The sequence below is a fragment of the Oryctolagus cuniculus genome, chromosome 9, assembly GCF_051225735.1.
Source record: "Oryctolagus cuniculus isolate XC-2025 breed Fujian yellow rabbit chromosome 9, ASM5122573v1, whole genome shotgun sequence".
NCBI lineage: Eukaryota > Metazoa > Chordata > Mammalia > Lagomorpha > Leporidae > Oryctolagus > Oryctolagus cuniculus.
Window position 1 is genome coordinate 119,970,976 of NC_142875.1, and position 27,484 is coordinate 119,998,459.

The 27,484-nt window shown below is 38.5% G+C and overlaps 1 protein-coding gene across 36 annotated transcripts in view; it reads right to left on the bottom strand.

The window, feature by feature from the left end:
- The window catches only part of C2CD5 (C2 calcium dependent domain containing 5), a 93,098-nt gene that overhangs the window by 58,245 nt on the left and 7,369 nt on the right, over positions 1-27,484 (bottom strand). For 9 of the 36 annotated variants that reach the window (XM_070049480.2, XM_008259543.5, XM_089304649.1 and 6 more), the window contains exons 3-12: positions 25,805-25,891; positions 22,543-22,714; positions 18,199-18,294; positions 17,127-17,282; positions 14,774-14,972; positions 11,087-11,238; positions 7,886-8,077; positions 6,245-6,330; positions 5,589-5,621; positions 687-795 (exon numbers count right to left, since the gene is read on the bottom strand). In XM_070049480.2, coding sequence (XP_069905581.1) covers positions 687-795; positions 5,589-5,621; positions 6,245-6,330; positions 7,886-8,077; positions 11,087-11,238; positions 14,774-14,972; positions 17,127-17,282; positions 18,199-18,294; positions 22,543-22,714; positions 25,805-25,891 — 1,282 coding nt within the window. Of the gene's footprint in view, positions 1-686; positions 796-5,588; positions 5,622-6,244; positions 6,331-7,885; positions 8,078-11,086; positions 11,239-12,165; positions 12,291-14,773; positions 14,973-17,126; positions 17,283-18,198; positions 18,295-22,542; positions 22,715-25,804; positions 25,892-27,484 lie in introns of all 36 variants that reach the window. The other 27 variants (XM_002712714.6, XM_070049483.2, XM_051850321.3 and 24 more) reach the window with 5 other exon arrangements.

Here is a 27,484-nt window from a genome sequence, read left to right on the forward strand (position 1 = left end):
ACCTGCAGAGGACCAGCATCCCATATGGCACTGGTTTGAGGCCCAGTTGCTCTATTTCGAATCCAGTTCTCTGCTATGGCTTGGGAAAGCAATAGGAGATGATCCAACTGCCTGGGCCCCTTCACCCATGTGGGACACCCAGAGGAAGCTCCTGGCTCGTGGTTTTGGATTGACTCTAGTTCTGATCATTGCAGCCATTTGGGGAGTGAATCAGGGATGGAAGAAACACCCTCTCCTTCTTTTTCTCTCTGTCTTTCTATAACGCTGCCTTTTGAATAAATAAATTTTTAAAAAATGTATTTTTTTGAGGAATGAAATTCAATAACCTATAAACAGTTATTTTTAATGAGAAGAATTAACATCTTAAATTAATGTCCTAAATGGTAAAATTTTAAATTTTTTTATGTCCATGGGTCAAAGTAAACTGCTAACTCAAAAGCTATTTAAGGATTCTCTCAGAGTGACACTTGGCCAAAAATAAACCAAGGCCTGTTCATTTGTTTTTTTAGGAAAGCAACTAGAATATACTTCTACTTGGTTTATTTTCAATTAAGATAGTGTAAATTTTACTTTCTTTTTGCTTCTCTTTTCAGATAGATCTGGCTTAAGAAACATTATAAAAATCAACTTTAGTAATCACAATTTAAATAAAGGAAACACTGAAATCAAATTTTTTAAAAATGTACCTGGATTGTGGATACGATCCAAAAGCTTCACCGAACGTGCACTAACAACACCTCCAACGTGCACAAGAAATCCAGCAGGAAATGCCGTCAAGGTAAAAAATGGAAACTCCTAACAGAGAAAATGAGGGAAAACATTACTGATCACGTGTAAAGCATAACAAACATGCTTGCGAAAGAGCTTGTCATAAGAAAATGTACTGTCTACTTTGAAACTGAAAGCTCTCTCTTTAACACAGATTACACATGCATCGTAATTAAGTTTCCTTAGATGGTCAGAGTTCCAAACTCATTTCCCCATATGTGCAATGTTACACCAAATCCAAATGCCCCTCCTATTAAGTCTCGATGAGAAAAAATGTTCTGAGTCCAATCTGAGATACTCAGAACCTGTTCTTTTCTCTCCATCGGGGCCCAGCTCTGGTGCAAATTCACAGTGAGATGAGTGGACTGCCCCACCTGTCCACCCTTTCTCTAGATCTCAGTGGTGTAGCCACCCTCTCACATACACACCAAGTGTGTGCTATTGGTGAAGACTCCCAAGGCCTGGGCTAAGAGATGTAAAAGAAAACGGGACCTGGGAAGGGTGGAGGGGCAGCACGGGTTAGCAGAAAAGAGGAACCATAAGGCCACACACACACCAAGGTGAGGCAGGCTGAGAACATCGCTGCCTAGGATTCTGTGCTCTTACTCCGTCAACACCAGGGCAGCAGGACAGCGCTAAGTACAGAAATGAATGCTAAGGAAAGCGGTGAGGCATGTAAGAGCTAGGACAGGCATACAAGGGGTGAGGCATACAAGAGCAATGAAATGGCACAAGCTCTTCTCACCTCTGCTCTTAGGCACAGAAAACTCATTAACTGCGAGGTGAGAAGCAGCATGCCAGAAAGAAATGATCAAGCAGAGAAAGGAATCCACTGAAATAGCACCCAGGAGAGAAGGGAGGTCCTGCAGCTGCCCAGACAGAGGTCCCTCCCTCCGTTACACAAAGTGGATGCAGATCAGAGAAAGCTGCTATCTTCCCTGCAAAATTCACAGAGCTCGCCTAACCAGTAGCCTCAGTTACTCTGAACTTACCTGAGAGCTGGAAAATAAGCCAAGCAGAGCTCTCAATAGTCAAAAGAACTGTACAGTTCCAACTACAAAAGCTCACGCTCTTTGTTCATAGGAGATCCCCACTGCCTATATTATTCAACTGTGGTATACCCACAGAGTAAAGTTATAAATACATATGTTAGGAATATAGAATTCAAAAATTTAGGATTATCTTATTTTCTATACCATGGCAGACTCAATGCAACAAAGAAAAGCTGGGAGAGAAATAGATACAGAACACTACTAGAACCAGGTACATTAAAAGCAGCAAGATTACTGACTGGTTGCTTAAAGCACGGAGAATACAAACTCACAAAAGCATAATCCACAAGGCATAGCAATTTGGGATCAATTGGCACAAAGCTAAAAGAGCTGCATGCCTCAGTAACTCACGAAAGTAGAGTACAAAGTGTATGTGTGCACACAAATCTTTAAATTAACAAGGCAAGAAAAATCCAGGCTTCGTTAGAAAAAATAAAACACAGTCTAGAAAATGTTTAGGCTTTGCCCAACTGACAGAGGGAGAGAAGGAAAAAAAGAGAACACAAAAGGAGTTTGTCAGTTAAATGCATTCTAAAACCTTCAGTCAAAAATGTGTATGTATTTCTCTCTGAGAAATGCATAGGTCAGTTTATGTTACAAGAAACGTGCTTTCCGTAATAAGTCAGACATTTAAGACAGTTTTCCCAATGTCAGAAATATCTAATTTTTTAAAATTTCCTCATGGGATGATTCCAAATGGGTAAAAAAAAGTACTTTACATTAATCTCAATCTTTTAAATAACTAGACAAGAGATATTGAAAATAAAAATTTTGGAAGCAAAACAGAAAACAGCACTTTCTTGTAAAGCTAGGAAATTTAGTAAACTTACTCACTGTGAAATATCTGCATATAAGATTTTAGGTAAGTGTGAACCTTAATGATTTCTCTATTCAGGATTATTTACTCTTTTCCCCAGATCTCAGGAGAGTGGAAGAAAGAACAAGGGAGAAGGCATAGCAGAGCTTATCAGAGAACAGAAGGCAACAGCTTTCCAAAGGCATGAAGGTACACTCTGCTGACTTAGCAAATTCTGTCTTCTAAGTCTCCAGGTTTCCTGATCGGCCCACCAACTCACTTTAAAACAAATAATTTCATAACCTATCATAACTAAAAAGCCTGTTATTTAACCAAAATTTCATTTCTAGAAAAGTAACTAATTAGGAGAGCCATAGCTGCCACCAGCAGCAGATTCTAAAGGATGTATCAATTACCCCACCTCTTAAAAGATCCCAATTCACCAAATTTGGTTTGTATCAATGGTTTCCAAAGTGTGTTCCTCACTAAAATGTATTTTAACTGGAAAGTTCTATAGTAAAACATATTTCAGAGACATCTAATAAACCATGCTAAATCTCTTAACTGAAGAAAAACATACAACTCAGGACCTAAAAAGGTAATTTCTATCTTCTTAAAGAAGAAAGAGTCTTACTGAAATATAAAATATATCTGCTTTATACCAAGCAATTCACAGGTAGAAGCTCAATCTAAATAAAACTTTTTTCTCCCTTTCTCATCTCCTAACACTCTGGCATCTATTGTGAAGATACTGTCAACTTATGCTTTAATGCTTTTATGAGAGACAAGAACAACAGTTTTATTTTTGAGAGTTGCTACTTGAATAACCATTAAAAGAGGTTGGACAAATAAAGTTTTCCACTCTTCAAGACGAAAAAATCCATACCACTTACTCAGGGAGAGTTAAAAGGATTGGAAATGAATATTTAACAAATAACCACAGGGATCAGTGTTGTGGCCCAGTGGGTTAAGCCACTGCCTGCAACATCAGCATCCCATATCGGTGCTAGTTCGAGTCCTGGCTGCTCCACTTCTGATCCAGCTCCCTGCTGATGTGCCTGGAAAGCAGTGGAAGATGGCCTAATTACTTGGGGCCCATATGAAGTTACAAGGCTGTTGGTTACAGCCTGGCCCCACCCCAGCCATTGAAGCCATTTGAAGAGTGAACCAGCAGAAGGAGTATCTCTCTATCTTTCTCCCTCTCTAACTTTGCCTTTCAAAGAAATAAATTTTTAAAAAATATTTTAAAAAGTACATTATGTCAATAACATGATTTAGAGTTCAAGCTGGGCAAAACTAAGTCATATATGAACATATGAGGTAATCTTCATGCTTCTAAATAAATTTGCCCAAAAGAAGAGCCATATTACTAGCAGCAGAATGAGAATGAGAAAATTAAACCTGGCAATGCTTTCACTATGCATTATATAGATGGGTAAAAGAGCAGCCTACACCCTCGGGCAACTGCCACAGTGAGGACAGGTTATAGAGATCTCCTGACGTAGCAAACTAAGAGTTTACAAAGTCGTATAGGAAAACCACAGATCCCCTCACCCTTGCTGTGAATTCCGTGAAGAATATCTAGCAATGTGTACCTAATGTGTCCCCAATTTTAAGAATGTTTAAAAGTGTATTTGAAAATGCAAATGTTACCTACAGTAAATTCAAAATGATTTTCACTGTTTGTTATTTTTTCCCGTTAAAGTGAGATGGTTCTTACTACAGATGGTGAAGTCATAGGTATAACACGCAGGCAAAATGCCATTATGTCAAATTTCAAGGCAATTTAAATTTTTCTATTGATGCTAATGCTGGAACAGTAACTGGATTACAAAAATCATATTTGCAGCAATAAGAGACTCTCTGGAGAATGTGAAAACAGGAGGGGGCAGGAGATAAGACCATTCTGACCTAAAACACAGTAAATGGACACAAACACCTTCACTCTGACCCTCTTCCATGTTTTTAATTTTCTGCTATATTTGTGTTTTAAGATTTATTTACTTATTTGAAAGTCAGAGAGAGATCTGTCATCTGCTAGTTGGCTCCCCAGAGAGCTACAATTGACAGGGCTAGGCCAGGCTGAACCCAGGAGCTTCTTCCGGGTCTCCCACACAGGTGCATGGGGCTGCACACTCCTTCTGCTCCTTTTCCCAGGCCATTAGCAGGGAGCTGGATCAGAGTGGAGCAGCTAGGACAAGAACCAGCACCCACATGGGATGTCAGCAACACAGGTGGAGGCTTTACCTGCTACACACAATGCCAGCCCCTACATTTGGTTTTCAGAGATGACTGGAACATGTTAATGGGTCTTTTGGTGCAGTAGCTTAGGTATGAATGCAAGAGGTAAGAGTAGCTGAAAGACAACTGCTACCTGGTAGGGTACAGAGCAAAGAAAACAGTTACAGCTACCCCCATCACTTTTCTTAGTTCATTTCTGCTCTCTCCAGCCTTGGCTAAAAGGCAAACAGGGCCTACACATAGACTTTCAACAGAAGGGGAAAATGTCTAGGAAACTAAAGTGCAGTATTTCTAATAAGAGGATCTGCAAACCACTAGTTTCAAGAGCCTAACCTGTAGAAAGGGAGTATCTCTGTTTAATAAAAACCCACACTTTCACAGGTATTTAGTATATATTTCACCTGCCTCCCTCCTCTCAGTGATGGTGAAAATGAAATACACCAAATAAAAATCTATAAATGCTTATAGCTTCTAAATCAGACATAATAAAAGCTATGGGTCTGTATCTTAAAATAATGGACACTACATATAAAATCATGCACTGTATTAGTAGAAAAAAGAACATGAGCCTCACAGTGTTACTAAGTTAACAAGCAAACAAATGAGCATTATGCAAAGAAAAAAGCTGACAACACTTACTAAAAGCTTAAATAAAACTTAAATGACCAGGACTAAAACTAGAAAAGCTTCCAACACAAGAAATAGGCTCTCACACATGTTCAGAAACATACCCGCCTTCTACAGAACCTATGAGGCGATCCTCCCTTAGCAATGAAGTTTATAAAGCAAAAACAAAAACAAAAAAAGAAGAAAAATCATCCAAAAACTGTAACTACGTATTTTCCTACTAAATAAATGCAATGAAACACTAAATTTGTAATGATGAAAATAAAAGTACCAGATCAACAGAACCACATTATTTATATTCATCTCTGAAAACATAAAATATGTACATTTCTTAAACCTAAAGAAACTGGCCAGTCATAAAAAACAATTTCAACAAAATAAATATACTATAGAATTATTTTTAGTATTCTAAAAGGCTACTTAAATGCTTTTTCTACAAAAATGGCTGCCATTTCCTTTTCTATATTATAAACATAATAGAAAACCAAAAATGATTTCATCATGCAGTCAGTAGTTCCAAAAAGAATACTCCTAATAGATTGGAGGACATAACAAAAAGCGGTACAGAATCATTCCAAATCAAAAGTAATTATTCATTAAAAAAACACTTTAAAACCTTAAATATACTTCAGAGTTCAAATCTGCAATATTACAAATATATGATCAGAAACAGTTCATGAAAGTACAGACGTCCATGGAAGCACAAGATAATAAAGTCGTATCGACAGGATAATAACAAGGAATGTCAAGTGGATCTTACCCTCTGCTCCAGTGCCGACTGAGTCTGCTGCCTCAAAAGGGCTTTAAATGGCCCCCCTTCTTTTCCAGCACTACCACTTCCCATTCCTACAGAACATCAGTACATAAACAACAACCAAAACAACAACTATAGAAACAGAAAGTTTAATTGCATTTATATGTATAAACATGAGTCAGAATATTATAAAATGATCCAAATATCTAAAGTATTTTGGGATTGCAACTATTTTACTGTATTTCATTCACAAAGTTTTCTTTAGAGGCAAGATTTGGACTTAATTTGTCCAAAAAATTATGTTAAGGTGATGAATCTTTGTATAATATTCTATTTTTAAATATTGAGTATTTTAATAAAAAAAAAACAAGATAACAGTTGCTTACTTTACTAACAGTTTTAAGAATATTAAAATAAGAGAAATAGTAAACATGTGATTAAAAATAAACACAGAAGAAAAGCACTAATTATGCACACTTAAAATACAAAATTCTCCAAAAAACACTAACTTTAGGCAATTCTGAAATATAATCAAACATTTCTTGATAACTTCCCATTTCTAAATATGACTAAAGAGCATTGTTTTGATACCTGTCAATACTCATTCACAAAAGTCAACATAAATTTTAAAAAATGAAATAAAAATTATAGACATGTAATAGACACATCACAGATGTACACAGTTATGGATGAAAGAATTCTATTTCCCAAGCTCTTAGATGTATTTTTAAAGCTTAACTTTAAATTTCTTTTCCTATCTTATTTTACTGTTTTGAAAGTACAATAGACAACTATGGATCTAAGAAATATAGAAAGCAGGGGCCAGGTGAGAAGTCAGTGCTTTACATACTAGATTTAATCCCACCCTTTCAAAACTGAAAATACATACTAGTCAAATTTACTACAGTGATTTAAAAAGGAACTAATTTACTTTCACAGTTTTAGCTGTTCTTGGATAAGGAAACAGGTTAGCATGTGTATAGTCCCATCTGTTCTTTTTAAAAAAAAGGAATTTATTTTTCTTATAGTAACCTAAACATTATTCTTAGAGACTATACAATACTAAACATAGAAATAAAACTTAGATCTTTATATGAAGCATATTAAAAGCCACAAAATAAAATATAAATTTGTAGTGATAAGTGAAATATCAGAAAATATAGCAGGAAAACTTGATAATTAATGCAATGGACAGAAAAAAATGGGTAATGAAACAGTATCATCAAAATGAGACTTAAACTGATTCAAACAGAATAATTTACTAATGTAACCATATGGCTTAGCCACAGGATGGAACAGATCTAGTGTGAATGGGTTGGTATGAAGGGAAAGAAAAGTACAGCTCCTAAACCAGAAGTGCCAGTAGTAAGATCCTAAATAATTACTGGGAATATCCACATGTATCTGTGGCCTTAGACAAATGAGTTTTTACATATAAAATAATTTGGTGGAATGTTCATAATTATCTATCCAATAACCCCCAATTATTTCCTTATGATAAATTCTGATCATTTATCTCTACCAGTAAGAAAATAAATAAATACATCCTATATAACATATTCAATAGTTCTTTACAGTACAAAGTAATTAATTTTTTAAGGAGACTTAAAACATACGGATTAAAAAGCTGACATAATTTGATCCTACCAGAAGCAGCCAGGAACAGCTCTTCACTGAAAGAAACACTTTTCCTCAGAACTGGGCTGACAAGGCTAGACTGATGAGGGGCAAGGTTAGATTCCGAGAGGAGGAGACAGGACTTTTTAAGATGAAGGGAACCACAAGACAGAGAGGGGGAGCTGGGACACAGGTAAATCCTAGGTCCCTGTGGGGAAGATGCTGTAGAGGAAAGTAGCAGAAAGAGATGCAGATTCAGAAGATGATCAGAAAATGTAGGATAAGGAAACCAATGATGAAGCAAAAACATAACAGTAAAAATGAATTTCAAAATGTACAGACAAATTACATTGTTATGAAGTCACCAGCAAGACCATATGTCCAGCTGAGTCTGAAACTTAACAAAACTTTTACAAACTTTGCCTGCATTAAAATTGTTTAAATCATTATCTTAAGACTTTATGCCATTCTAATCATTTTCAACTGATTTCAAATTACTTAAAATACCCGCTCTTTTTTTTGTTTAAGAGTTTTTAAGGTTAAATGTACCCATTGTCAACTTTTTAAGCTTGAAACTTGTTGCCTTAAAGAATAACATTTATTTAAAGTATTACTAACTAAAACAGTTTTTATGGGTATTAGAATTGAATACCTACACAAAAAAATGAAATACTTGGTACCACATTAGGTACAGTTGTCACTATGAATTTTAAATACATAGTAACTTCTTTCTGCTCAGCCTTGAGACAGATGTTAATATTTTCTGCCCTCTAAAACTTTCACTGCTTTCACCTGATCCGGGTGCATTTACGGAGATTTGGGTACCCTAAAGGGTCGCAATACCCTCGGGATCACAAAAACTATACCTGGTTAACAGCCTAAAAATGTTAACACTTAGATTAAGACAGCTGTCAAATCACTATTCCAACACTAGCATTCTAAAGCTCCATTCTTATTAGCTGAGTACTTGGGAAAAATGTAATAAAGCCTGGTAAAATGACAAAAATTAGAATCTACACAAATAAAAATGGAAATTTTTAAATGAAAATTTTAAATTATCAGAAAAACAAATGAGAGCTGTAACTATAAACAGGAAAAACAACTTTCTCAGTCTAAGTTTTATTATTTTTATCCTATTTTTGAGTTTTTATATGTAATACATAAATTATAACCAGCTTAACTCTTCTCACTACTTCTCAAGAAGTTGGTTTTTACATACAGGTAAATTAAACGAATGAAAACCAGGAAATACATGCTAAACTATAGCCTGAGAAATTTTCAGACAACTATTACAATGTCACCATTTTAAATATCTATGAGAAACAGCCAAGTTCCTCAGGACTATTTGAGGTTGGCTAAGGATTCACGATAAGGTCAATTCATTAAAAACATGTAAACTGTAGAGGTAGGGAAAAAGTACAGGCAAAATAAATATTCAGAGGTAGCTTACAAATGTAGAAATACATTTGAATGATATAAATGAATGTGTAAAATCTAAAAATTTAGAGCTAGAAGATAAAGTTTTCACGGGTAATACAACTGACTGCCTACTGGAAAGCTTAGGGAAAAGAAGTCTGATATCTGAGGGGCGCTGGCTCTAGGACGTTTGCGGATTCAGAATCCACAGAGGCTTAAGGCTCCCATACAAAGTAGTGTAGTATTTGCCTAGAACTTATCTATAACTCCTATATACTTTATGCCATCTCTAGATCAGTTGTAATACCTAACACAATGTAAATACTATATAAATAGTTGCTACACTATATTGTTTAGGGAATGACAACAAAAATTCTGTAAATTCAGTACAGACACAATTTTCAAAAAAATAATTTCAGGCTGGCACCGCAGCTCAATAGGCTAATCCTCCCCCTGTGGTATCAGCATCCCATATACCCGCCGGATTCTGTCCCAGTTGCTCCTCTTCCAGTCCAGCTCTCGGCTGTGGCCTGGGAAGGCAGTGGAGGATGGCCCAAGTGCTTGGGCCCCGCACCCGCATGGGAGACCAGGAAGAAGCACCTGGCTCCTGGCTTCGGATTGGCACAGTGTGCCGGCTGTAACGGCCATTTGGGGGGTGACCCAACAGAGGGAAGACCTTTCTCTCTGTCTCTCTCTCACTGTCTAACTCTGCCTGTCAAAAAAATAATAATAATAATAAAAATAAAAAAAATAATTTCAATCTGTGTTTAGATGAATTCACAATGTGGAACCTACAGACCCAGAGGACTGATGGTATTTGTAAAAAGAAAAAAATGAGATAGTGACCATAGTTTCATATTTCATGATTACATTTATGAACAATGAAATTTAGTCCACAGTTTTTTTTGAAAAGCTGCTTTCTTTAGAAGTTGAAGTGATTTAGACTTATTTTTATTGTTTTTACAGCATCTGGTATTATTTTATAAATTTTTTCTAACACAAAAATAAGGTTATTAAGGATGTAAATTAGAAATAACAATAAAAACTGTGCTTTAGTAAACTGGATGGAAGACTGTAAGACAAAAGCACTATTTACAGAAATTGCAAATCAAAAGCTTTCTATTTTTTTTTATTCTAAAGAGTAAGAATTTAATACTTTAAATGAATTAATACTGTTTTAAGGAGTGTTTCTTACAAAATATATTTATAAAAATCCCTACAGATTATTCATCAAAATAAAAATAGGATAAAAATTATAAATTTAATGAATAAGTTAAAATGCTATTTTTTAACTTAGAGAGCAAGATTAGCAAAACCAAATATTTAAAATAACAAGGTAATAGATATATGCACACCAATATAACAATGTTAGTTGTTATGAAGTTTTTCATAATAAAGTCTTAGAATGAAATTCAGAACTAGGTAAAAACAATGAATCCAAAAAAAGCTCATGCTGCATGAGGAATTTGATGGCAAGCTTCTAATGCTACTTCCTATTGGAATGCTTAAAGATGCTGTTCCGTTAAATTTGAACATGAAATGAAAAATGTCTACATGGATAAATTAACTTTGGCATTATGCCCTCACCATGATTAAATCAACAAAATGTAGCTCTCCAAACAAGATAGTTTTTGAGCTACCCAAGAGTTCCATATTTTATTGGTAACTGAAAATAACTAGTATTCACATTATCTTTTAATTTAACTGCCAAAAACAGGAGGAAAGATTTAGATGGAAACCTAGTTAAGAAATAGAAACAAATTCTAAAAAAAAAAAAAAAAAAAAAAGAACAAAAGGCGGGTGGAAGTGCCTTACCAGTTTTGGGTGTCAAACTCAAATCTGTGTCAGAAGAAGAGGACTGTCGACTGTAGGACTTGGAAGGTGAAAAGGAATAAGTTTGGTTTTTCAGAGGGGTTGAGGGTCCTGATGAGTGAGTATTGGGATTGGGATCTTCATTGAAGGGAATCCTGCCAGAAGAAGGTGGAGAAATATTAAGCAGTCATGTGCCAGAGGGCTTGGCGGTTGGCAGCATGATCCAAACACCAGGAAAGTATTGGGGCAGGGCCAGCAGTCATTTCTTAAGTGTGGAGCTGGGAAGGAGGCCAAAGACAACCGATTGCTGTTTAACCACTCATCATCTCCAGATAAATATTATCTGCATTGAAACAGTTAATAAGCCAAGGGAAAAAGCAAAAAAGCATGAAATGATGGACTAAGGGGGTAAAAATTATTAAAAAGAGAAATAAACCAAATAAAAATATGACAAAATATTTTCAAATCAACAATGCTTTTTTAAATTACAAAAGAAAAAATGATGGCTTCAACTGGTGTGTGCAAATATTTGTAATTGTTCTTATATTTGCACACACAGGTATCTTCAAAAGAAAAAAAACATGTTTCCTTATCCCACAGCATCAAGAGTGCCACAGCTAAAAACACAGCAGAGAGGAAAATGAACCCCTGCATTTAATGCAGACTTGTTGCTTACCTGTTGTCCAAAAGCTCTCTTCCACAGAATCAAACAGACCCTACTGTATCCAGTTTTGTACATAAAGAAAATTAGCAAATAGAAGCTTTGGAAGCGATTTCATTCAGAATCTCTTCAATTTGATTTCTGAACAAATACAAAAATACACACTGGAAGATTCCCCTCAACATTCACAGTATACATACACAGCAGAGGAGTCTCACAAGATCTGTGGAAGAGACTTTGGAAGCGGGAAGAACACTTGCACTTCCATCTAGTGACAGCCTGTATGGTGGCTAAAAAATGGAAGTTCTTCATTGCTGCTGGACTTGGAGTAAGAAAGGGAGGAAGCAAAGATTCATGGTACCTGCCTACACTACCTGCCTGCCTGCCTCTCCCCAGCTCTGGAGTCTGAGCAGTCTCGTACCAGTATAGATGAGAGTGGGAACAGACACAGAGAAGTTCTGAGTAAGTCGTGAGCCAGTAGCAGTGTGAATTGGGCTGTTGTGAGTCGAGCGGCATCCATGGCTTGGAGGATGAACCAGCGGAGACCTGGGGAATTTGTGGTCAAAGTGGAAGAAAAGAAAACAATACATACAACAGATTGCAAAGTTATGTTAAAATAATTTCGAAGGAGCTTTAGTTGGGGGAGAAAACTTATTTTTTAAGCCACAGCATGCAAAATACTAGTTGAAGTTAAAAAAGAATATCTAAATACTAATTTGTTAGGATATAGTTATAGTTTGAAAGGATTGAGTTAATAAATTAGGACTATGAATTAGAAAAGTAGCAAGCAAAAGAGTTAAATTAGATAAAAAAATACTAAGATTTGGATTTTAAAATGTTTTAACGTATTTGCTACTATTTTCATGACAGCAGAATTTAACTTATACACAGTTTTATTGGGGGAGGAACACCTAAATAAGTGAAAAGTCAAATATAATCTCATATTATCTTTAAAACTGAGATGAATCGCTAATACAGTTAATTACAGTTCTCTATAAATGAAGTTTAATAACTGTGTCTGGTATCTTAAGATAGGGATACTTAAGAATATGAAAAATGACAGCATCAAGAAAAATGAGGGAACTGAATGATATAAACAAATATATACATTTCAGTATTTCAACACATGAAACACACAGCTTAAAACCAGGCTGCAGTGGAAACAAAACAAAGCAGAAGCATGCTGGTTCTAAATACATTATTAAAGCCATGTAAATTTGTCTAGTTCCCAAATACAGTATATTATATGAACTACATTCTCAACTGAAATTTGGTTAAGAAACCTACTTATATCTTTCAACAGACCCCATCTGAGTATATAAAATACTGAGATCAGATACACAAATACACATTCACATATAACACTTAAAAATTTTCCAGAAGGAATTTGGCTGAAAGGGTTCACTGAATAGGGTAAAGAAGGTAATATTATGTAAAAGCGCTGGACTTCGTATTAGCAATTATTTCACCACAGAAAGCCTCTGTTTGTGTATACTGGGAGGAAGCAATCGTATAAAGTACACCATCATATCTTCATTGTTTTAGAAGTGAAATTGAAGGCAGGCCCACTTTTCCTGACCTTCTCTCTCTCACTGCTAGACTACTGATGGCCTAGGGAACAGTTCTACCAATCACAATTTATCATGATTCAAATGTGAGCTATCATGAATTAGCCAGATGGCTTTCCCTAGGGTCCAAAGACGACTTCCCAAAAATAGCACTGATTTTATAATATGACAAATGGTTCTGATTTTGTTGCTAATATAAATTTAAAATTTGGTAACAATCAAACTGGTGATCTACTGTTATCCAACCGAAAGTTTTTCATTTTGCATGTCTCTGCTGAAATGAGAAAAAGGCTAAGAATTCTCAGACTTATAAAGTCTAACAATCAGTGCTGTGCACACGAGGAATCTGATTAAAGTGTATTGAAAAGGACTTTTTCTTAAGCAGGGAAACAATAAATCATACTGAAAACACTTTATACTACCAAGAGAATTCATCTGGAAGTACCAAAAAGATTTATATCTTGTTACATTAAACATCTAAAAGAAAAAGTTACAAACTGGAACACACCTTAATAGTGGTAAAATAAAATGAACACTGTGAAATGTTCAAATTACAACATAACATGAAAATTCAGATGAGAGCATCACTCAAACATACTCTTAGAGTTCTAACTCTATTAGCCTCCTTGCATAAAAGTGCCTCATACAAACACCCTTATGGTGTCCATGGCTGAGATCACACTATAATGGCAGAATTATATCATGGCATCAGGAAAAATTCAATTATTTAGACCATCTAGCGACTTACAGAAAAAGTCTGTCAACTCGATCTAGAAAAATCTGCAGATCAATGGTTCTCAATGAAGTACTATTGGCATTCAGGACAGAGTAAGACTTTACTGTATAGGGCTGTCCTTTGCTGTGTAGGACTATCAGCATTTCTAGTCCCAATAGAATCTTTTGCTGCCTCCAGTCATTATGACAGAAAAATCACTCCATGTTGAAAAAAATCTCTCCATGTTGAAAAAAAAATCTTATTTCAAACACTCCATGTTGAAAAGCACTTATCCAAAATGTTTAGGACCAGAAATGTTTCAAATCTAACTTGCATAAACTGCAGGGCCTCTGTAGACATATGAGTTTCAGACTCTTGCACAACTCAGTCTTTCCTGCTTGTGTGTCAATAGTAAGTATAATTGGATTAACATGGGGGGTGGTATGTATTCCTTAGAAAACAAGTAAAATTCCACCCAATGCAGGAAAATCATTTTATGCCTTAAAAATACAGTATCTAAAAATTTGTAATAACTTAATTTTATATTGTTTGAGTTTCACATGAAGGAAGCACAAATAAAATATCAGGAATAACAAACATTCTAAAATTCTGGAAATTATCTAAGAAAAATCATGATAGGAAAAAATGTATTTTGAGCAATGCTAATAAAATGTTTCAAATCAAATGAAAATGTCTAAGTGAAAGATAAAAATCTCCATAAGAACAATCTCCTGATTCATACTTACTCCTTCATTTCTTTGGATGGGGAATTACATGCAGGAAGGAATGCTGCTGGGCTACTTAATTTATCCAGAGTGCACGCTGTTCCTATGGCTCGCACCACTAACCCAGACTCGCCCTCCAGATCAAAACACTGTAAGTACCCAACCACCGCATTTCCTCTCATTTCAAGGACTTTCAAACCAATCTTCCTTTGTAATTCACCTGAAAAAAGGGAAAAAAAACTCATTCTTGCTTCCTATCTCTACACTGCACACAATTAACTGCTATGACAGTAACAGAAAACGGGTCAAAAAAAAAAAAAAAAAAAAAAAAGAAAAAACACAGATTGGGGTCTGCGCTGTGGTGTAGCGGGTAAAGCTGCCTAAGGTGCCAGCATCCCTGGCAGGAGCTGGTTTGAGTCCTGGCTGCTCCATTTCTGATCTAGCTCCCTGCTAATGTGCCTGGGAAAGTAACAGAAGATGGCCCAAGTCCTTGGACCCCTGCACCTATGTCAGAGACCCAGAAGAAGCTCCAGGCTCCTGGCTTCAGATCGGATCATCTCTGGCCATTGCGGCCATTTGGGGGAGTGAACCAGTAGATGGAAGACCTCTCTCTCTCTCTCTCTGCCTCTGCCTTTGCCTCTCTGTAACTCTGCCTTGTGAATAAACAAATAAATCTTTTGGGCCAGCGCCGCGGCTCACTAGGCTTATCCTCCACCTGCGGCGCCAGCACCCCAGGTTCTAGTCCCGGTCGGGGCGCCGGATTCTGTCCCGGTTGCTCCTCTTCCAGTCCAGCTCTCTGCTGTGGCTGGGGAGGGCAGTGGAGGATGGCCCAAGTGCTTGGGCCCTGCACCCGCATGGGAGACCAGGAGGAAGCACCTGGCTCCTGGCTTCGGATCGGTGCAGCGTGCCAGCCGTGGTAGCCACTTGGGGGGTGAACCAACGGAAAAAGAAAGACCTTTCTCTCTCTCTCACTAACTCTGCCTGTCAGAAATATTTTTTAAACAATCAAATTTTTAGCATTTGTAGGAAACAAATGATTATTTGGTCCAGCCACTGACTTTCAGAGAGGTAAGATATCATTAGCTGCATTTTACTGATGTGCGAGTAAGGGTCATTCATTCATGCATTCATTTACAAAACTGTTCTGGATTCTGTACTATGTGCTGACATTCCTCCTTTCTATTACGTAGTAGAGACACAGGGGTGAACAGGAAAGATAAAGCTCCCAATCTAGTGGGGTTTACATATTTGTGGGATAAACCAAAAGTTACATATGTAAACAAATATTATACAGTATATTAAATAATAAAAATATGAATATAAAAACAATTCTAATAGACACAATTATATTTATAAGTATATAAGCAGAAATACGCAGAATACAAATACTATATTAAATATAAATGTAACATTTATACTTGTGTATATGTATCCTTGAGTATATACATATATATCATACAATTACTCATATACAAATAATTATATACAATTACTCATATACAAATAATTATAAAGTTTAGGTGGTATAGGAGTTCTTAAAAGAAAAACAAAGAAAGGTAATAGGGTAAGATTGGCAAGGAAACTGACAGGAGGAGTAGAGGGAGCTACAGTGAGTTCTCAGGAAAGGACTGGGAGAAGAAAGCATTTGAACACAATCAGGAAGAGAGGCAGATGATCCGTCTAAGCTCAGACTATAAATACATATTATGGGGCCGGCGCCGTTTCTCAATAGGCACACCGGGTTCTAGTCCCGGTAGGGGTGCCGGATTCTGTCCCGGTTGCCCCTCTTCCAGGCCAGCTCTCTGCTGTGGCCCGGGAAGGCAGTGGAGGATGGGCCAAGTCCTTGGGCCCTGCACCTGCATGGGAGACCAGGAGAAGCACCTAGCTCTTGGCTTCGGATCAGCGCGATGCGCTGGCCGCAGTGCACCGGCCACGGCAGCCATTGGAGGGTGAACCAATGGCAAAAAGAAGACCTTTCTCTCTGTCTCTTTCTCTCTCACTGTCCACTCTGTCAAAAAAAAAAAAAAAAACAAAACATATTATGGGGAGGAAAACTAGACTCCAGTTTCCTGCTCAGGGCTCCTTCCTGAACCTTCTCACTCAAGGCTCTTCCCACTGTCCCACTTAATGGACATAACACAATTTCTCTCTGCTACCTGGTTAGGAAGGAACTATAGCCTGGTGATTCGGATTTCCACTTCTTACAAGAGGGCAATGCACCTGTGTTCTGGAAGATGGGGTCAGGGGCAAGGAAACATTCACAATCAAAGCCCTTGCTGTAAAATTTTGTAGCATGTCAGAGGAAAGTGAAAATTTTAGGAGCATTACATCAGTCAGTACTAAAGTTTATTTTGTTTTTGTTGTTTTTAAATACCTGACATTAAAGAAATGAGTCTCTGTCTGGCCTCATTTGATGCCCTTGGTGTGCGAATTCGATCAATCCACTGATACTCTGGGTCTTCATTGACAACAAGTTCTTCTACAAATCCATGAATTATCACAGCTCTATAGCACTTTGGAATAGATGTTGCTGTTAAAACAAATTATCTGTTATGCCTTATTTACTGCAACGTAAAATCCAATTTTTAAAAAAATGCGTATGTACATTCTCAACTTTTGGATAGATAACACAAGACTACTTCTACTATGACAATCTCAATATAATTATAATACTAGTACTTTCAATTACATAGTCATGTGAGGTCTTTTATTCTTACAAAAAAGTCATTTTCTTTCATCATCTTTTTCACATTAGCACAGTAAATATAAATTGGACTTAAATAATTTGAAAAATAACTACAGACTATCTTAAATGATATTCAATACAGTTTAAAAAATCAGAACATCAGCTGATTATTTTATAAACAGGTACAAAGCAGATAATAAATCTTAAAGTTCTTTAATTATACAAAGCTCTCAAGAAAATTTCTTCTGTATGCTGCATACTGCAGCCTCAAACATCATAGCTTTATCTTCCTAACATAATTTGAGGAGTCACACAGAGCTACAGTCCCTAATAATCCATGCCCAAATGGCCAACTGATTCAGTAGTGAACACACTATGCAGCAGAGTCATTTAATTAAAACAGATGCTTGTATACTAACACTAACTCAGCTACTTTATATGAACCCTACCTGTACTGGCTGGTTATGTGTCGCCCAGATCTGCCCAATTCAGACCCTGTACTTCAGAGTTCTAATGATTCCATGCCTATAGAAGCATGTGTAATGTGGGGCAGCACCAGTGCTTGGCTATTGAGCTCTATAAACTCAAAAACATTAGATACCATTTATTCTCAAACACAATAACTGTTTCTGGAAAATCAACAAGTTTATTTGGCATTAAAACCAACAAAAACCACCCTTTTTATTAACCCTCTGAAATATTCATTTGTTTCCCATATTTAAGAAGAGTAATGTTAAGTGAATACAACTTATTTACTTACTGCAAAAGAATTTGACTCCACATGATGACTGTCTAAAGCGATTTAAATCATTGAAGAGATCTACTTTGACAACTACATTGATTTCCCCACGGATACCTATAATTGCAAAAAGAAAATCAAGTTTCTGCCTCAGAAAATAACATGTAAGTAAGCAAACAAATAAGTGTCAATCAATGATTTTTAAATAATTTATATAATTTATCAATCAGTAAAGCTAGCTTTGTTTCTTAATTATTTTCATACTCACTACATTCTTCTATTTTCTGAAGTAGAACATGTATGCATTAGAGAATGAATAATCTGCATTTCTGCCACAAGTCATCACTTATCTGAACCAAGACTAACCAGAATGGAGTTCCATTTCAAAGATGAGGATGATGATAAATCTCATAGTGGCGGCAACAGCAGTGACAGAAGATGCCCTAAATGCTTTACATACAGTATTCCACAGTCCTCACATTAACACAAAAACGTACTACTGTCAACCTCAATTTACAGTGGAAACATTTAATTAATAATAGCTTTAAGTAGCAAAGGCAGGATTGAAGGTTAGATTTTCATGACCCCAACACATACACTTTTGTTGTTAAGACTTATTTATTGGCTGGCGCCGCAGCTCAATAGGCTAATCCTCCACCTAGCAGCGCCGGCACACTGGGTTCTAGTTCCAGTCGGGGCGCCGGATTCTGTCCTGGTTGCCCCTCTTCCACGCCAGCTCTCTGCTGTGGCCCAGGAAGGCAGTGGAGGATGGCCCAAGTGCTTGGGCCCTGCACCCCATGGGAGACCAGAAGCACCTGGCTCCTGCCTTCAGATCAGTGTGGTGCACCGGCTGCAGCACGCTGGCCGTGGCGGCCATGGGAGGGTGAACCAACAGCAAAAGGAAGACCTTTCTCTCTGTCTCTCTCTCTCACTATCCACTCTGTCAAAAAAAAAAAAAAAAAAGACTTATTTATTTATTTGAAAGTCAAAGTTACAAAGGGAAAAAGAGAGAGAGATAAATTTTCCATCCATTGGTTCACTCTCCAAATAGCTGCAATGGCCAGGGCTGGGCCAGGCTAAAGCAAGAGCTTCCTCCAGGTCTCCCATGTGGGTGGCAGGGGCCCAGGGACTTGGGCTGTCTTCCCCTGCTTTCCTAGGCACATCAGCTGGACTGGTAGTGGAGCAGCGGGGAATCCAATCAGTGCCATGTGGGATGCTGGCATCCCTGGCAACAGCTTAATCTGCTGCACCACACTGCTGACCCCTAACCCAGCACATATAATCTTAACTGTGCAAGAATCTGATTTAACACAAAATAAGTTTTATTCTTTTCAATGAATATAAATTAAAATAAGCTAACTAAAAATAAGGGTTTTCAGAACATGCCCAAATATATAAAAATGATTAGAACTTACCTCTAAACAATCACTAGGTATTTTTACTAGACTATCCTGATTTCACATCAATTTGATACTTACAGTGAAACTGTCCAAGAAAAGCACCTACTAATTTCACTACTGAAATAGTAAGATTATGTTACTAACAAAAGGTCCATAAACACTGAATCAACTAAAAACAATATTTAATACAAAATGTTCAGAAAATTCACTCATTTATTATAGGTATTGCCTTAATTCAAGCCCAGACTACTTCTTCAGAATGTTTTTTTCTTAATCTATTTTATTTATTTTCATTTTTATTTGAAAGGTAGAGACACCTCTCATCTATTGGTTCACTGTCCAAATGACTACAACAGTCAGGGCCAGCCAAGGCTGAAACAGGAGCCAGAATTCAATCCAGGTCTCCCATGTGGGTAGCAGGAACCAAATACTCAAACCACCACCTGCTGCTCTCAGGGTACATTAGCAGGAAGCTGGAACACACACAGAATAGCAGGACTTGATCCAGGCATTCCAATATGGATTGCAGATTTCCCAAGGGACAACTTAATCTGCTGTGCTACAGTACTGTCTGCTCCCTCAGCATCTATTTTTTAACTGGTAACATAACATTTAGCTGATTGTTATTTCCTGATTACAAAGGTAAAACACATACACTGTAGAAAAAAGTGAAAAAACAAAAAAGGACAAAAAAATTTATCATATGCTTTGTCAATTTCTCTAGTGATACTGCATATATGCAATGTTTTAGTTTCTAAACAAATTTGGGGTAAAGTATAATGTTCTATAATCTGATCTTTGTACTTCATAACAAATCATACACATTTCCCAATGATACTGTTTTCTGAAAACATTTTTCTCTTCTGCATAACTAAGGTCTACATATGTCTAATTTAAGTAAATCCTGATTTTCACCCTATTTTGCCATTTTAATCATTAGTAAGTAATGGAACATAAATGACATTAAACATATGTGACTGTCAGCAAATTTTTTTTTTTTTTTTTTTTTTGCCAGGCAGAACTAGAGACAGAGAGAGAGTTATAGACAGTGAGAGAGAGATAGAGAGAAAGGTCTTCCTTCCATTGGTTCACTCCCCTAATGGCTGCTACGGCCGGTGCTGTGCCAATCCGAAGCCAGGAGCCGGGTATTTCCTCCTGGTCTCCCATGCGGGTGCAGGGCCCAAGCACTTGGGCCATCCTCCACTGCCCTCCCCAGCCACAGCAGAGAGCTGGACTGGAAGAGGAGCAACTGGGACTAGTACCCAGCGCCCCAACCAGGACTAGAACCCGGGGTGCTGGCGTCACAGGTGGAGGATTAGTGAGCCATGGCACCGGCCAACAAATTATTTTCTTACAATAAACTACTATCAATGGAGTTGCCAGCCCAAAAAACGTAAAAAATGACATAAAGATACAAGGCTAGAAAGAGAAGCACCAGTTCTGAATAGGTCCCTTCACCATTTTAAAGACATATTATATGTTTAGTCTAGCAATTCTCAGATTTTTGTTTGCAGGATCCCTTTACAATCCTAAAAATGGCTGAGGAGGGGCCAGTGTTATAACGCAACAGGCTAAGCTGCTGCTTGAGATGCCTGCATCCCATATCAGAGAGCCAGTTTGAGTCTTAGCTGCTCTGCTTCCAACGCGGCTCCCTGCTAACACCTCTGGGAAGGCAGGGGATGATCGTCCAAGTACCTGCTTGGACTGCTGCTACCCACGTGGGAGACCAGAGTTGAGCTCCTGGCTTCTGGCTTTGGCCTGGCCCAGACCAGCTGCTGCAGACATTTGAGTCAGCCAGTAGAGGAAGATCTGTCTCTCCTTCTCTCTCTTTAGCTCTTTCTTTTAAATAAACAAATAAATATTAAAAAGAAAATGACTGAGGACCTCAAAGAGGTTTTGTTTATGTAGGTCATATCAATACTTGCCATATTAAAAATTAAAACTGGGAATTGTAAAAAATTACTTCCCATGTCTTCTAAAGTCATAACAACTAAGTTAACATATGCAATTTCTTAAAATAATTTCATTTTCAAAACAAAAAATTAGTGACAAGAGTGCACTGTTACATGTTTTCAAATCTGAGTATTGTTAATGAAATAGATTCCTACTTCTGCTCCATATTCAATGTGCAGTAATATCACATGCGTGTATCAGAAAATTTCCAGAGAACTCCACCATATACTTAGGAGAATAAAAATAGGGAATGACACATGAATATTGTGCTAAAAACAGTTCTCAACTCACAAACCCTGGGAAAGCTGCCAGGGAGCTTGACTGTTACCACATATGCAGAACTCATGCTTCCGGCAACAGACAGTCTCTGAAGAATTTTTAAACAGAAAAAAACCAGTAACATCAGACTGAATGTGTTTTAGAAATTACAGAGAACTAATACTAGATGATTTTAAATTACTGCATTGTACACATTTAGCAGGTATTATTTCAAATGACGTGCAGACAAGTAACAATCACGCCAACAATACTTTACTACTACTTGTGTATTTTTAAAGAGGCATCCTGGGGCCAGGGGTACAACATAGCAGCTTAAGACACCACCCATGAAACCAGCATCCCATACTGGAGCACCAGTTCGAGTCCCAGCTCCTCTGCTTCCAACTCAGTTCCTTGCTTGCTAATGCGCCCAGGCAAGAAGTGGAACATGGTCCAAGTACTTGGGCCCTGCAACCCACGAGGGAGACCCAGATGAAGTTCCTGACTCCTGGTTTTGGCCTATCCCAGCCCTGACTATCTTACAATTTGAGTTAGCCTACGGATGGAAGATTTCTCTCTGTGTCTCCCTCTCTCCATCACTCTGCCTTTCAAACAAAATAAATCTTTAAAATAAAAAATTTTAAGCCAACTTTTAAAGATACATATTTCAAAACTACCAACTATAGCACAAATGTCTTCAAAGAGAAATAATAAAGATTGACACTATGACTTCCTCTCCTAAAACACTTCTTACCATGTATAGTGTCGTAAATGGGAAACCATCCCGAGATGACTGTGGCAGCTTCACTGTACAGTAAAGGGTCGATGTCGATGTACACTTTGCCAATGGCGTCATTGGCACTGTACGTGTCGTGGTCGAGCACTGTGATCTGCAGAGGCTCGTCTTGTAGGTCTTCATCATCCACCTAAAAGTACACCTAAAAATTAAATCTGATAGTTTTTAATTCTTAATTATCACACATGTATACTTAAACCCAATGAAAATGAAGATGTTTCTGAAAACAAATCTTAGATCTATCTCTAAGCACAAAGGTAGAGGAATTAATACACATTAAAAAAAAGTTGTAACTCCCTTTTCTATTTAAGAAGATGACATTTTTCTGAGGGAAAAAAATATAGTTTTCCTCCAAGCATAAAAGTAGAATGATTAACACAAAAAAAGTTCTCAACTCCATTTCTGACGTATTATCTGTGTCTTACGACTGTGATATATAGCAACAATGCTTAAGGAACAGCACAACAGAGTCCATATCTTCTTTACAGAGAAAAAAATATGCTAACGAATATAATGAAACCATAATTTCTAAGGACAATTTCAGAATAAAATCGTAAGCAAAATTAACTATGTGTAAAATGAAAAAAGCAGCGTAAATACATGAATTAAGTTTATGAGGTAAAAGTCTATCTTCTCTTCCTTGATTCACTCATTATCAAGTCCTCATCATGTGCCAAGCACTGTGCCAAACAGAACAGAGAACAAGACAAGGCCGTTTGGGGCCGGCACTGTGGCGCAGTGGGTTAAAGCCCTGACCTGAAGCCCCAGTATTCCATATGGGCGCCGGTTCTAGTCCCGGCTGCTCCTCTTCCCATCCAGCTCTCTGCTATGGCCTGGGAAAGCAGTAGAAAATGGCCCAAGTCCTTGGGCCCCTGCACCTGTGTGGGAGACCCAGAAGAAGCTCCAGGCACCTAGGTTTGGACTGGTTTTAGCTCCGGACATGGTGGCCATCTTGGGAGTGAACCAGATGATGGAACTCTCTCTCTCTCTCTCTCTTTCTCTCCCTGCCTCTGCCTCTAACTCTGCTTTCAAGTAAATAAATAAAGCTTTAAAAAATATTCAGAATACAGAAGAACTACAACTTGGGGTTGGCACTGTGGCACAGTGGGTTAAGCCAATGCTAGAGATGGCTGCATCCCATATCAGAGTGCCAATCTGAGTCCCAGTTACTCCATGCTTCCAACTGAACTCCCAGCTAATGGACCTGGGAAGCAGCAGATGATGGTTCAAGTACTTGAGTCTCTGCCACACACAAAGGACACCTGGAGTTGCTGGCTCTTGGCTTTCACTTTGGCTACACCAGCTGTTGTGGGTATTTGCAGAATGAACTAGCAAATGAAGATATGTCTGTCAGCCTGTCTCTCTCTGTCACTCTGCCTTTCAAATAAATAAATATTTTTTTTTAAAACCTCAACAACAAAAGATAAATAAAGCAATTAAAAAATAAAAATGTGAAGACTGGTTTTTTGGCACAGGTTGAGCCTGTGAGTAGTCTCACAATGCTGACATCCTATAATGGAGCGCCAATTCTAATCCAGCTTATGGCTAGTGCACCTGGGAAGGCAGCAGAAGCTGCCCAAGAACTTGGAACCTGCCACCCATGTGGAAACAGGGAGAGTGTTCCTGGCTCCTGACCTCAGCCTAGCCCCTGCTGCAATTCTGATTCTGTTCATATGAAATATCTAGCATGAACAAATTCAAAGAGACAGCAGACTGAAGGTTACCACAGCCCAGAGGAAAGACGGAAGGAAAGTGGAGTTACTGATCAGTGGATACAGAGCTCCCACGCAGGTTAATGAAAATGTTCTGGAAACAGTGGTTAATGGTCACACCACACTGTCACTGTAATTAATGATACACAACTGTGTACTTGAAAATGCTTATTTAAATCCTTAAAAAAAAAAAGAAAATGCTTATTTAAAAATTTAGCAATATTTTAGAGATACATAGTTTTGCCACGATCTAAAGTTTTTTCTAAATCTGTGCATTGTTCTTTAGTGATTCTGGTATACGCTAAATTCTAGACAAAACTACAATAACAGTAACATAATATATGTTAAGGACCTCTTTTTGAAACCTGTTATCATATGCTGTATTTTCTTAACTGTAATATAATTTTTATAAGCTCAATATTCCAGGGTTGGTGTTTGGCACAGCTGTTAAAATGTCACTTGGGGGGCAGGTGCTCTGGTATAGTAGGCTAAGCTTCCAACTATGGCACCAGCTTCCCACATGGGCACTGGTTTGTCTCAGCTGCTCTACTTCTTTTTTTTAAAGATTTATTTATTTATTTGAAAGTCAGAGAGAGGAGAGGCAGAGAGAGAGGTCTTCCATCCAATGGCTCATTCCCCCATTGGCCACAATGGCCGGAGCTGCGATGATCCGAAGCCAGGAGCCAGGAGCCTCTTCCGGGTCTCACATGCGGGTGCAGGGGCCCAAGGACTTGGGTCATCCTCCACTGCTATCCCAGGCCACCACAGAGAGCTGGATCAGAAGAGGAGCAGCCAGGACTTGAACCAGCGCCCATATGGGATGCTGGTGCTTCAGGCCAGTGTGTTAACTCGCTGCACCACAGTGCCAGCCCCCAGCTGTTCTTCTGATTCAGCTCTCTGCTTATGGCCTAGGAAGACAGTGGGACATGGCCCACTTGCTTGGGTCTCGGCACCCACATGGGAGAACCAGAAGAAGCTCCTGTCTCCTGGCTTCAGATTGGCACAGCTCAGGCCACTGCGGCCATCTGGGGAATGAACTAGTGGATGAAAGACCTTTCTCTCTGTCTCTCTCCCTGTCTGTAACTTTACCTCTCAAAAAAAAAAAAAAAAAAGCCACTTGAGATGCCCACCTCCCATATGAGAGCACCTGGGTTCAAGCCCTGCTCTACTTCCAATTCCAGCTTCCTGCTAGTTCATACTGGGAGGCAGCAGAGAATGCCTCAAGTGGTTGGGTACCTGCCACCCGCATGGGAGACCAGACTGAGTTTTAAGCTCCTGGCTTTGGCCTGGCCAACCTGGGCTGTTCCGGGGAATGAACGAGCAGATCTCTATGTCTTTATCTACCTTTCAAATAAATTATTTGAAATGAAAACAGGATTTTTAATTAAACAAATATTTTTATGGTACAGAAAAATTAGCATACCTGAATTAAAAAGTATTGCTACCATTCTGGAAAAAGAATTACTTCTAAAAAATATACTCAAAAGTACTGATTTTTATAAACTTACCTCAAATTTAAACCATTCTGAATTCCACTGGGGGTTGAGTGACTTGAGGTACACATCTGTCTTAAAGGTGGTATTACCAAACTTTACCTAAAAACAAATATTTAAAATGTAAATAAAAGTAAATTTTAATGTCAGCCAAGTTAACCATAACAAAAAAGAAAGACAGCTGTCCTCTGTGACAAAAAGAAAAAGGTACAGACCAGTCCACGTACGCCTGGGGAACACACCTGGTACAAAAATTACCCCTTTTCTGCTTGACTAGTTCCCTGGGAAAAAGAAAACCATAGATCATGATGCCAACTTAGATGGGAAAAGTCAGTACAAGTACAGCCACTAAACATGAGCTCAGACAAAAGAGGGAAATCTTGTGTTTTTTTTTTTTTTAAGATTTATTGGGAGAGCCGGCACGGAGGCTCACTAGGCTAATCGTCCGCCTTGCAGCGCCGGCACACCGGGTTCTAGTCCCAGTCGGGGCGCCGCATTCTGTCCCGGTTGCCCCTCTTCCAGGACAGCTCTCTGCTGTGGCCAGGTAGTGCAGTGGAGGATGGCCCAAGTCCTTGGGCCCTGCACCCCATGGGAGACCAGGAGAAGCACCTGGCTCCTGGCTTCGGATCAGTGCGGTGCGCCGACCGCAGCGGCCATTGGAGGGTGAACCAACGGCAAAGGAAGACCTTTCTCTCTGTCTCTCTCACTGTCCACTCTGCCTGTCAAAAAAAAAAAAAAAAAAAAAAAGATTTACTGGGGCCGGCACTGTGGCTCACTTGGTTAATCCTCTGCCTGTGGCACCGGCATCCCATATGGGCGCCGGGTTCCTGTCCTAGTTGCTCCTCTTCCAGTCCAGCTCCCTGCTGTGGCCCGAGAAGGCAGTAGAGGATGGTCCAAGTGCTTGGGCCCCTGCACCTGCGTGGGAGACCAGGAAGAAGCACCTGGTTCCTAGTTTTGGATCGGCGTAGCTCTGGCCGTAGCGGCCATTTGGGGGTGAGTCAACGGAAGGAAGACCTTTCTCTCTCTCTCTCTCACTAACTATAGCTGTCAAATAAATAAAAAAATTAAAATTAAAAAAAAAAGATTTATTTATTCAAAGGCAGAGAGAGAGAGAAAGCGATCTTCCATCCACTGGTAAAACCAAAGCTGGGTCAGTCTGAAGCTAGAAGCTTCATCCAGGTTTCCCACGTGGGTGGAAGGGGCCCAAGCACTTGGCTCATCTGCTGCTGCTTTTCCCAGGCCATTAGCAGGGAGGTGAACCAGAAGTGAAGCAGCCAGGAAACAAACCAGCACCCATATGGAATGCCGGCATGGCAGGTGGCAGCTTTATCTGCCAAGCCACAATGCTGGCCCCAAGAACCTTTTGCTGTGCCACTGAGGGAAATCTAAAGAAGGGAGGAGCAGCAAAACTGAAAATCACAAGGTAAAGATCAGCTCACTTTCCCCTTAGCTATCTAAACAAGAAAATCTAGAACTACACCCATTATTACAAGAACTTAACAATATTTCCTGGTAATTTCCCCATTACCTGTTGTTTTTTCATTCTCTTGTCTGTGTACAGCAACAAGCAATAAACGATTACGTTTTATGTTCCCAGCTTCAGGGACAATAAAAGGGGTTAGGTGAAAAGACTATCTTAATTCACAGCCTATCTTGGCAAGCACAAAATCGGGAAGATCCAAAAACATGTAATCA